This window comes from Monopterus albus, unplaced genomic scaffold (genome assembly GCF_001952655.1).
Source record: "Monopterus albus unplaced genomic scaffold, M_albus_1.0 scaffold39.1, whole genome shotgun sequence".
Taxonomy (NCBI): domain Eukaryota; kingdom Metazoa; phylum Chordata; class Actinopteri; order Synbranchiformes; family Synbranchidae; genus Monopterus; species Monopterus albus.
In genome coordinates this window covers 694,560-705,806 of record NW_018127919.1, presented here as the reverse complement: position 1 = coordinate 705,806, position 11,247 = coordinate 694,560, and the positions used below count along the sequence as shown (strand labels likewise).

At 40.9% G+C, this 11,247-nt stretch overlaps 1 protein-coding gene across 3 annotated transcripts in view; it reads left to right on the top strand.

The window, feature by feature from the left end:
* Nucleotides 1-11,247, top strand: part of dlg4a (discs, large homolog 4a (Drosophila)) — a 64,654-nt gene that overhangs the window by 48,480 nt on the left and 4,927 nt on the right. For all 3 annotated transcript variants that reach the window (XM_020598788.1, XM_020598787.1, XM_020598786.1), the window contains exons 4-19: nt 1,860-1,913; nt 2,668-2,718; nt 2,917-3,041; nt 3,529-3,698; nt 3,862-3,998; nt 4,633-4,777; nt 5,283-5,418; nt 6,949-7,105; nt 7,204-7,306; nt 7,478-7,592; nt 8,292-8,468; nt 9,521-9,563; nt 9,654-9,684; nt 10,313-10,360; nt 10,463-10,564; nt 10,733-10,905. In XM_020598788.1, coding sequence (XP_020454444.1) covers nt 1,860-1,913; nt 2,668-2,718; nt 2,917-3,041; nt 3,529-3,698; nt 3,862-3,998; nt 4,633-4,777; nt 5,283-5,418; nt 6,949-7,105; nt 7,204-7,306; nt 7,478-7,592; nt 8,292-8,468; nt 9,521-9,563; nt 9,654-9,684; nt 10,313-10,360; nt 10,463-10,564; nt 10,733-10,905 — 1,767 coding nt within the window. The remainder of the gene's footprint in view (nt 1-1,859; nt 1,914-2,667; nt 2,719-2,916; nt 3,042-3,528; nt 3,699-3,861; nt 3,999-4,632; nt 4,778-5,282; nt 5,419-6,948; nt 7,106-7,203; nt 7,307-7,477; nt 7,593-8,291; nt 8,469-9,520; nt 9,564-9,653; nt 9,685-10,312; nt 10,361-10,462; nt 10,565-10,732; nt 10,906-11,247) is intronic.

Genomic DNA, 11,247 nt, shown 5'->3' with positions numbered 1-11,247 from the left:
GAACACTGTATAGTTAAAGCCGAGTTCTGGCATTTTGTGGAGGGCTGAGGGAGAGATTTATGCCTTTACCTTATGTTGACAGACAATTTCTCATTACAGTAGTAGATATAATTTGCATCATCCAACAATGGTGATTTCTAATGAGGAAAGGGGCTTGGAGTATAAGACAGTGGTGTGTGTGTAAAGAATGGGTTTTTATGGCACTTTTCGGGCATGTTAGAGCAGGCAAATCACAAGTGCAGTGAATAAACTTGATTACAACGTTTAGATGTGCTGGGAACATCGTTATTGTACTTGTTGGGAAACCGATTGCATTGTTAATGGTTCATTTCACCTGTGTATTTTCTGCTATGATGTCATGCAGTGAAAAATGTCTGCTGAAAGCTGCAATGGTAATTGTAAATATGTTGTTACATAAATAACACTGGTTGTTATACATATATGTTGTAACGCTTTAAATATGTATGTTTCAGAATAAGATTAAAAGCAGAGTTTTTCTCGCCTCATTTTTTATTTGCAATGATAAAATGGAGATGTGGTTAGATTTTAAGGTTAGGAACTTGTAGGAAAATTGCCCACCCAGGACGAGTCAGTCATTGAAAAGCAGCATATGATGATCAAGCTGACTTTAGGATTTAGACTTCTGGTTTTGCTCTTATCTCAATTGTATAGTAGCTGTATAAATAAGTGAAAAAATGGACCTAATAAACTGACAAGTGAGTGCACATAGAGTATATAAAATCCAGGTATGGGCCTTTAAAACAAAATTAAACTGTCCATCAGGGTTTCTTCTTTGTGTTCCCATAAGTAACAGACTGAGTTTAAAAAAATCCCATTGGCTCACACAAAGATCACTGGGTAAGGATGTAAAATAGTTTTTCTTAAAAGCGGAACCATCGATTTCAGTTCGGTTGTGTAGCTCTTTGTGTGTCAGAGCTGTTGATCCGGTGAAGGTCAGCAGCCTGATCCTGTGTTACTGTGTGTTGTTCTGTAAGCACTTTGGATTCACAGAGTCTTTTCTGTGCTAATTGGCGCAGTGCTGGACAACAACAGAAATAAACACCGGAGCTGTGTTCTCCCAAGAGGTCTGTACTTTATGTAGTGGTTCATTTACATCTTCCCACATCTGACACATTGATCATGAGAGCCGAAGCATGAAATGGTGACAATATAGAGGGATTAAAGGGAGAAGAACAAGCGCAGTGTGAATAGGTCACCTGTCACACTTTAGATGGGCTGACAAAGAAAACCCCCTCCAGGTAAACCCACCACACATCAATCCCAAAAGGCCCGTCCTCTCGCTGACTTGCAGTCTTTTCTAGTCTTTCCTGTATCACACTGTTCCTTACAAATAGCTTGAAATGTTCAGATTCAGTCTGTCATTACATTAATGCAAACCATAATGAAAGCACTATAGTTCTGGACAGATTTTTAATGAGAGCAAGCTGACATTACACTCATTGACAATAATCAGACTGACTGTGCTGTCTGTCCCTGCCTCGTTACCAAGTTACTGTTTCTTCACCATCCTCTGAGTGTGCTGTCAGTGCAGCTGCAAATGAATCCCTGAGAGGTTTGTTTTGAAAGGACTGGTGGGCGGGAGGCGGATGTCCATGTCCACAGTATTCACAGTAATGTACGCTATACTGTAATTCAGCCACTAAGACAACCCAATGACCTAGAGCTTGGAGAAGACACGGGGGCTAGTATAAATGATTTCTGTGTCCATCATGGGTGAGTGAGAGTGAGAACAGTGCTAACATGGCCATCAGTCTTGGCAGTGGCTGTAAGTTTCATGGACTCATCTTAGAGTGTCTGCCACTATTTCTTAATAATGCTTCTTCTCCGTCTGCCTCCAGGGAAATACTCCTCCAGTGGTGGTGAACACTGACACACTTGATGGCTCCCCATATGTAAGGATTATGTTTAATCTTCTCTTTATTGTGCTCTTATGTTTGGCTCAACCACATGACTGCCTTCATATTCAGTCTGTTTCATCAGCAATCCCATTGTTTCTCAGTATCCAGGTTGGTCTTTGCCCATTGTTTTAATCTGAATGGTAACAGTAATTACTTTTAGTCCTTTTTAATTAAAATGAGGTTTCTCCGTTTGATTTACATTCGATTCAGTTCTTTAATGGTGCAATTTGTAAAATGGAAAGCAATGAACATTATCTTGCATCATGAGGGATTAGAGAATGAGGTATCTCAGAGAAAATCTCACCATCACAGAACGGCATTTTTGCAGCAGTAAGAAAAGTTACATTCTAGGTCAGACACCAGAACAGTCTGAAGTTCTTTAAATTCCCTCTACCTCGGGGACTTGCTTAATTGCAGAAGTAAAGCTGATGTGTAGCTGATGGTCCACACATTCAGTGTGTCAGAAAAGGAGCAAAATGAGTTTGGATAAAGTTTGGTGGGCAGAACTTCTGGTGCAGGGTTGGTGCTATTACATTTTGGTGCTGCGTTCAGGAACTTATAGGAAAATCCCCCTCCCAGGGCAAGTCAACCATTGAAAAGCAACATATGATGATCAAGCTGACTTTAGTACTTAGACTTTTAGTTTTGCTCTTACCTCATTTGTATAGCAGCTGTATAAATAGGTGAAAAAAATCCAATCATATTTGATCTACTCAACACTCTGTAAATTAACATTCTTTTCTAACAGTTGAATGGGACGGAAGGGGAAATCGAGTATGAGGAGATCACACTGGAAACAGTGAGTCTGAGAAAATGATCTTTTAAACTTGATGTCAGACATGTGTACAATACAGAGCTGTTGTATTGATTATTAGTGGCTTTTGTCTTGTTCAGGACAAATAAATATGAGAATTCAACAATACATGATCATAACGGTTAAATGCCCCTGACGTCATTAATAATGGCGGTGTGTTTTTGTTTGTATTTGCTACCTCAGGGTAACTCAGGCCTGGGCTTCAGCATAGCAGGGGGAACAGACAATCCCCACGTGGGTGACGACCCCAGCATCTTCATCACCAAAATCATACCTGGAGGAGCCGCGGCTCAGGATGGGCGGCTGAGGTAAAAAAAAAACAAAAACCCAACCATCAAAAGCCAGATCAGACTAGACCAAGTCTACCACCCCTGTCCTACCTGTTTTTTCTGTCCACTGGAGAAGGGGCCTAAACAGAACATCAACTCTTCATTCCAAATCCAAAGGAATGGTTACAGCAAGCCAAACCTGTTTCACTGTTCATATGGGCACCTGTTTTAAGGCAAAGCTGAAAAAATGTGAAACTTTATCATCTATAATCTTTAACTGTATCCTTTAAGACAGTGAAAGCTCTTCTGCAGCTGACTCTTGTGCTAAATAAATAGCAGCTACCTAGTAAGTGAGATTATGAGGGAAAGGTCAGTTGTCTGTGGTGGATCCTTGACACAGCTATAGTTGGAGGCTGAGTGCTCCTGACCTTGTCTGGTGGAGGATTTCACTCGATTTCTTCATCAAAACAAAGGTTCATGCTTTACTTTCAGCCTCCCTCCCACTGCCTCTGTCTCTGTCTCTTAGTGTGAATGACTGCATCCTCTTTGTGAATGATGTCGATGTGAGGGAGGTAACGCACAGCCAAGCTGTGGAGGCTCTTAAGGAGGCAGGTGCTATCGTCCGCCTCTACGTTCTCCGCAGAAAACCTGCAGCTGAGAAAGTCGCTGAACTCAAACTCATCAAAGGGCCTAAAGGTATGTGGAAGTGCGGGCTGGTCTACAGCACCAGTGCCTTTATGTGAGCTTAAGGATGCTTTATCCCCGGCTCAGCTGTGCACTCTGGATTTAGCAAATCTGCTGTGTTAACCCACAGATCTTTTGCTCACACTCTGCCTTTCTCATTGCTTTCTTTTCTCAGGGCTAGGTTTCAGCATTGCTGGAGGGGTAGGAAACCAGCACATACCTGGAGATAACAGTATCTATGTCACCAAGATCATTGAAGGTGGGGCGGCTCATAAAGACGGGCGCCTGCAGATTGGAGACAAGATCTTAGCGGTCGGTCACTCATATGTAATAACTACTAGCATGCAGAGAGATGTGCCCACACACATACTGAACATATTACCAATAGCTTCAACCCTTAACTGTCTAAGCACCAAGACACATATGCACACTCACACATTTGTTTATATAAGTAGCACTAAAATAAGCCTGAAATTACTTTCACTGAAATATGCAAGGATGTGTAGGATGCGGTATATGTGTTATAGTGTATCTGAAGGAGCATTACTGCCATCTATTGGAGAACAGAGAGAATGTAACATAGCAGCTGATGGCAAGCTCGGCCTCAGCACCTTCAAAATGGTGTCTCAACAAATGCTTTCCCTCTTCATGGGATATGGCAACATGCTTCTGCTCAGTATGAATCTGCTCAAAAACACATTTAACATCAATGGATATATCAAATCATATGAAATAATGCCTTTTTCTAACCCTTAACCCACAGTGCTAGTTAAGGGTGAGAATCAAACCAAAAAATAGACACAATAAAATAAAAACAGCTTTAAATGTGTGGGGCTAAATGTTTGTGTTTTGACTGTAAACACTGTAAGTTGCTATACTTTTTCTATAACTGTAGTTTGCAGCTGATAGTCCTGATTGTGTTTCTCTGCTCGTGATGAACAATCAGGTGAACAACGTGTGCCTGGAGGATGTGATGCATGAGGATGCGGTGGGGGCTCTGAAGAACACAGCCGAGGTGGTGTACCTCAGGGTGGCCAAGCCCAACAACCTGTTCCTGACCAACTCCTACAACCCTCCAGACCTCACCAGCAGTAAGCCCCCCCCCCTCCCTCGGGACGCTGGGTTGTAGCTAAAATCAGACCAGAAAACTTTGTCACCAAATGGCCTACCTTTGAGCAGATGTATTTCCAAGAATGTACACCGACAAAATTAGAGCTTTTTCATCAGTTCAGAGCAGGAGTCAAAAATAGAGCAGAGGGAATAACTTGTTCCTTCTACAGTGAGAGACCGTGGGAGTTGTGTGAAAATTCAAAGCTGAGACAAATGTGTTCCTCACAAAGATTTACTTCCTCACAAAAACAGAACACTTCCCTTGACCTGAATCTACCTCTTGATGAAAGTCGGCCCTGTAGAAATAAACCTTGTAATAGACTTTCATGAGGTGATGGTGTTTCATACCAAATATACTAATGTATTTAGTTGGTGGAAAAGCCAACAGTCAGAACACTGAAGTACTATTTGAGTGGATATTGCATTTTTGTGTATAGTACCTGCCTGGTGTATTATAACTGTTTTGCTTTCTGTGTATTTTTCTAGCATATTCCCACATGGATACCGAACTTAGCCACCCCAACTATCTTGGGTCAGATTACCCACAAGCCCTCACTCCCACCTCACCTAGCCGGTTTTCTCCTATTCTACATGGGATGATGGGAGACGATGACATCCCCAGGTGAACAATGATCCTTCACCGATCCTTCTTTGACTATATCGTGTTTTAAATTGAAATTTAAATAGAGAAAACCATTGTTTTGGCCACCAATCTACACTAAATATCCTGTAACTTCAAAGTGAAAACATGTTTTAAAAATATTTCAAAATTTATTAAAAATTTCAAAATGTATTCATACATTCAGACCCTTAATTAGTATCATTACTACTTAGTAAGAGCCCCTTTAGCAGCAGTTACAGCTTTGAGTCTTCTTGGGTAAGTTTGTCCAAGTTTTGCACATCTGGAATTGGGCAGTTTATCCCATTCTTCCTGGCAGATCCTCTCAAATTTCATACAGTTGGTTGCAAAGTATTTGTCAACTGCCATCTTCAGATCTCGCCACAGATGCTTTGTGGGGTTTAAGTCTGGGTTCTGACTGGGCCGCTCAAGGACAGTCAGCGACTTGTGTTGTCTTGGCTGCATGCTTCTGGTCATTGTCATGCTGAAAGATGAACTGTCACTGCACTCTGGAGCAGGCGGCTGGCTGCATTCATTCTTTCCTGAGTTCTGACCAGTCTCCCTGTTCCCTGCTGCTGAGAAGCAGCCCCACAGTATGATGCTGCCACCACCAAGCAGTCAGTATTAGCCAGGTGATGAAGAGTGCCTTGCGTTCACTAGACAGAGTACTTGGATTTCTGCCCAAAGGGTTCAGTTTTTGTCTCATCAGACTAAAGAATGGTTTTCCTCATGTTGCCAGAGACCTTTAAATGCTGTTTGGTAGACTCCAAGTGGGCTGTCTTATGACTTTTAGTCAAAAATGGAAGCATCTTGTCACTCCACCAAGACCTGAATAATGGAGAGTGACTGAGATGTTCATCCTTCCGGCAGATTCTCCCATCTCTGCACAGGACTTCTGAAGCTCTGTGGGAGTGAATGTTGGGTCACTTCTTGCCTGGTTATTGTGTTTGCTTGCCGGCTAACTCTAGCAAGAATCCAGGGTTTTCCTAACTTCTTCCCCTCGCGGTGTTCCTGGGAACACTCACAGCTTTAGAAATGGCTTTATACTCTTGACCTGATCTACAGTATGCCTCACTACAGTTTTATCATGGAGGTCTACAGAGACTTCCTTGGACTTCATGGCTTGGTTTATGCCCTGGCATACAACGTGAATTGTGGGACAGGTGTGTGTGCCTTTCTAAACTGTATCCAATTAATTCAGTTTGCCACAGGGCTCCAATCATGTTGTAGACACTTCTCAAGGATAATTAAAGAAAACACTCCATACTTTAGAGTGCCACATTTGCACAAAATTCTAGAAACATGTTTTCACTTTGTCATCATGTTTTATTTACTGTAGACTGAATGTCAGTTTTATCCATTTAAAATTATATCTACACCATAATATGTGGTAAAAAAGAAAACCATTGTAAACCGCTTTATTATTTGTAGTAGTAGCAGTAGGATTAGCAATATGAGTGAATTTGAATTGTGCATAGTATTATCAATAGTATACTATTGATTTTCTCATCTCTCCTCCATTTTTTATTTCAGAGAGCCTCGCAGAGTTTTGATCCACCGAGGTTCCACAGGTCTAGGATTCAACATTGTTGGAGGAGAGGATGGAGAGGGAATCTTCATCTCCTTCATCCTGGCAGGAGGGCCAGCTGACCTCAGCGGAGAGCTGCACAAAGGCGATCAAATTCTCAGTGTAAGCACACTTTTATTTTCATAACACTGTTGCACTCTAATATATAACACATGATTTGTGGATTGTAGTTGTTAACAGTCATGGTGTGTGTGTGTCAGGTGAACGGCGTAGACCTTCGTATGGCCACGCATGAACAGGCAGCTGCAGCGCTGAAAAACGCTGGGCAGACTGTGACCATCATCGCTCAGTACAGACCTGATGGTAAAGCCTGAAAGGCCATCAAAGGCTTTTTCATGTTACACAGATTTTCAGTTTTTTTTATGTGTATATACATTATTTTAAGGGAAGCTGGTGCATCTTTATCACTTGAAGTACACACTTGTGCCTGAGTGTCAGGCAACAGACTTTTATGTGGTCGTATTTCTGTTTCAGAGTACAGCCGTTTTGAGGCAAAGATCCATGACTTGAGAGAACAGCTGATGAACAGCAGCATGGGCTCTGGGACCACGACCCTGAGGAGCAACTCAAAGAGAGGCTTCTACATCAGGTCTCACAGTCAAAGCACAAACAGAGTAACTGTGATACACAGATGAGACAGTGGATCCAAGACAAGACCTTGGTTTACATAACTTGTGACCTCAATACAGCAGAGGCCCACAGCTGCTGGGCAGCTGTAATTGGGATTACATATCTGCATTTACAATCTGGTCATTTCTGTAGGCCTAATTAAATTTAATGCCGCTGTTGAAGAGGAAATGATGTTGTGACTTTGTTAAGCATTAGTTTAACTGGAGTCCCTCACTAAAGCACTGCGCTCAGGGCTGGTGGCCAGAAGCAGTATTGCAGCATTACTAATGTTTAGTGCTATATTTTATTTACAGAAAGTTTCTTTCATTGTTCTGAAAAGAGTAAGCATGTTATTGCAGTTCTCTTCTTTCTTTACACAGACAACTGTGAAATATCCTAAAATATTCCTCTTTTTGGTTGTATTTCTTAATTATGTATATGGAAATGTGATTTCCATGCAAGGTTACAGCAATTTGTGCATGTCAGCATCTTAGATATTTCTTACCCTCAAACAAAGTACTGTAAACAGCCACCACAAACAGTATGTGATGTCTTCAAACTCTGGGAAAATGTTTTGTCGCTCAAGTAAAATGTAGGTAAACTGTTCCTAATGTTAGTGTTATTTGAAATTAAACAAGGTTTTTATTAAGTGACTGATCTGAATATTTTCATCACTCAGGGCTCTTTTTGACTATGACAAGACTGCGGACTGTGGCTTCCTCAGTCAAGCACTGGGCTTCAAGTTTGGGGATGTGCTGCATGTGCTGGACTGCGGAGATGAAGAGTGGTGGCAGGCCCGTAAGGTCAGCTCCCAGAATGAGGCTGAAGAGGTTGGCTTTATCCCCAGCAAGCACAGGTTAGACACCCTTTTCGTTGTGAGTGAGTGTGGAAGGGATGACTGATCTTTAAAGGCGCAGCATGTGAGATTTAGAGACATCTAGTGGTGAGGTTACAGAGTGCAACACTCAGCAAAGTTCTCATACATTGTGTTAAACAGCCCTCTCAGTGATTTCTGTAAATGTAGGACAAATTATGCACTTGGAAAACAAGTGCGACTGACTTGCCAAGCAAAAGCTAACCGTGGCTCATTTGACCAAAGTGGGTTAACCAGCAATGGCCATGTTTTAGCTAAAGCTGTCAAACTAAAGCATGCATTTAGATTAACTTTACTTGTTAGGCTAAATTACCTGTCCAGCAGAAAACAACTTCAGTTCATACTGGAAACATTTATCCCTCATCAAGGATTTCCATCTAGGAAAGTCCACACCAGTGTTTATTCTCGTCTTGTGCTGTCACCGATCCTGTTTCTTTGTGTCTTTGCTTCTTTAACAACAGGGATTCACGCTGTCTTCCTTTTGCTTGTGTCCTCCAGTTCTTCAAATTATAGTTTTTAAACTCATGACAATGCTTCATCTTGTTTCTAACATTACGTCTTCATATTCCAAGCATCTCCAAATCCAAGCTGCTACTTCAACATGAAAATACAAAATTCACACTCTAGAGCTAGTGTGTGGTTTGTCCATTCTAGGCTACTGTAAAACACATTGCAGCTGAACATGGTGGCCTCCATGCTAGGGCACCTGCTCCTATGTAGATATAAAAGGCTCATTCTAAGCTAAAGAAAATGCAACGTGTCTTATTTCCAGGTGATTACACATTAGTGAAAACATAATTATGCCTACTATAGTTCATTTCTAGATTTTACACACTGCACGTTCAATACGTTGTATTTTAGCAATTGCTAAACACCTTGATTAAACTATGTGTGTGACTAAAAGAACACATACAGGAGTTATTAGATTAAATAGCAAACTAATTGCTATTTAAAAATGTTGAAAAACTTAGTGACTTGATTTTATCTCAGTTGTTCTGCCTCCAAAATCTTCTTGGTCTTCCTCATCTCTACAGAGTGGAAAGAAAAGAGTGGTCTCGTGTTAACACCAAAGAGAGGGTAAGTTAATTCATCAGAGCCATTTGAATGAGATTGGTTCTCTCCAACCATCTCCCCGTGTGTAAATCTCTGCTATCGCTTCTGTTATAGGACCATGGTCGAGACAGCTTGGGCACTCAAGGTAATTAGTATGAAGCAGAAATGTATATTGACACTGCAAGCTACTATTTACTATTTCATGTTACTGATTTTTAGGAGGTTACAGTTAACACTAGAAATGGGCAGACTATAGGAACATGTGAACAGGATTTGCTGCACAGGCACAATCAATATCTTTCTGTTTTATTTACATATATAATATACAGTACATGCACATTTATAAAAATAGACACACACACTGTAGGATCCTGTGTTGTGTATCCACTAATACTCAGTTGAAGCCACAAGTGCCAGTAACTGCAGCCTCGGCAGTCCTTTCCCTGTCGTTATCCTACTGTTTGGGTGACACTGTTGTCATTTTAAAAGCCTTGCCGCCAATTTACAGACTGCTAAATATAAGCACAAGTGGTCTTCATTCACATTTTCCTCCAGACTGTTGTCCAAAAACACATATCACCTCTAACACGGTTACAGCTTTGCTGTTCCTGTCAATAAAGGCATCTGATATATCAGTGTCAGCGTTTTAAAATACATCACATTGAGTTCACACAAATACAGACACCCACACACGCAGAAGCATAAACCTAAATGTCATTTTTTAAAAATGGTGGAAATAAATTTGGCTGAATGCTTCTGTGTTCTGTCTCCAGGGAGAGATAAAACCTCCCACAGTTATGAGACAGTCACTCAAGTGGAAGGTAGGGTCATAAAGAAGATTGTTTGAAGTCCATTACTTTGTTTTGAGTTCCCTTCTGTGAATGCTCACGCTCACTTTCTTATCTTGTTTTCCTCATGCTAAGTTCATTATGCAAGGCCCATCATCATTTTGGGTCCTGTGAAGGACAGGATAAATGACGACCTGTTGTCTGAATTTCCCGATAAGTTTGGATCTTGTGTTCCACGTAAGTAATTACGTTGTCATTCACAGATACTAATCCACTCTCTGTTTTTTATTTGATGTCACTGCTGTCACCTTAAAGCCATTTTAGAGATGTAATTGCTTTAATTTTGAGATTCAAACTGCCATGGTTGTATGTGTTGCTTTTATTGGTTTATTGTTTGTTTGATAGACACCACACGGCCCAAGAGGGAATATGAGGTGGATGGACGGGACTATCACTTTGTGTCATCACGGGAACAGATGGAGAAGGATATCCAGAGCCATCGGTTCATCGAGGCAGGCCAGTACAACAGTCACCTGTACGGCACCAGTGTCCAGAGTGTCCGCGAGGTGGCAGAACAGGTGTGCAGCAGCATTTTGTACCAGGAAATAAGATTTAAAGGCAATGATGAATTGAAACATGATTTTTCCAATCCTAAGTTGTCATTAGTTTAATTAGACCCGCTAAATACTAAATCATTTATACTATAAATATAAGATCAAGTGTATGAGTGCTATTTAATGATGAATTTATTGGTGATCAAAAATACCTCTAATGTTCAAAATGTTTTATAAAAAGCAATACTCCATTAGAGAAAAACTTGAGAAAAAAGCCTTAAACTCTTAGGCTTGTTGCCTAATTAACTGAAAATGTAATTAATATTACTAAAATAACAATTGCCGTTTATTAATCCAAATTGTCTC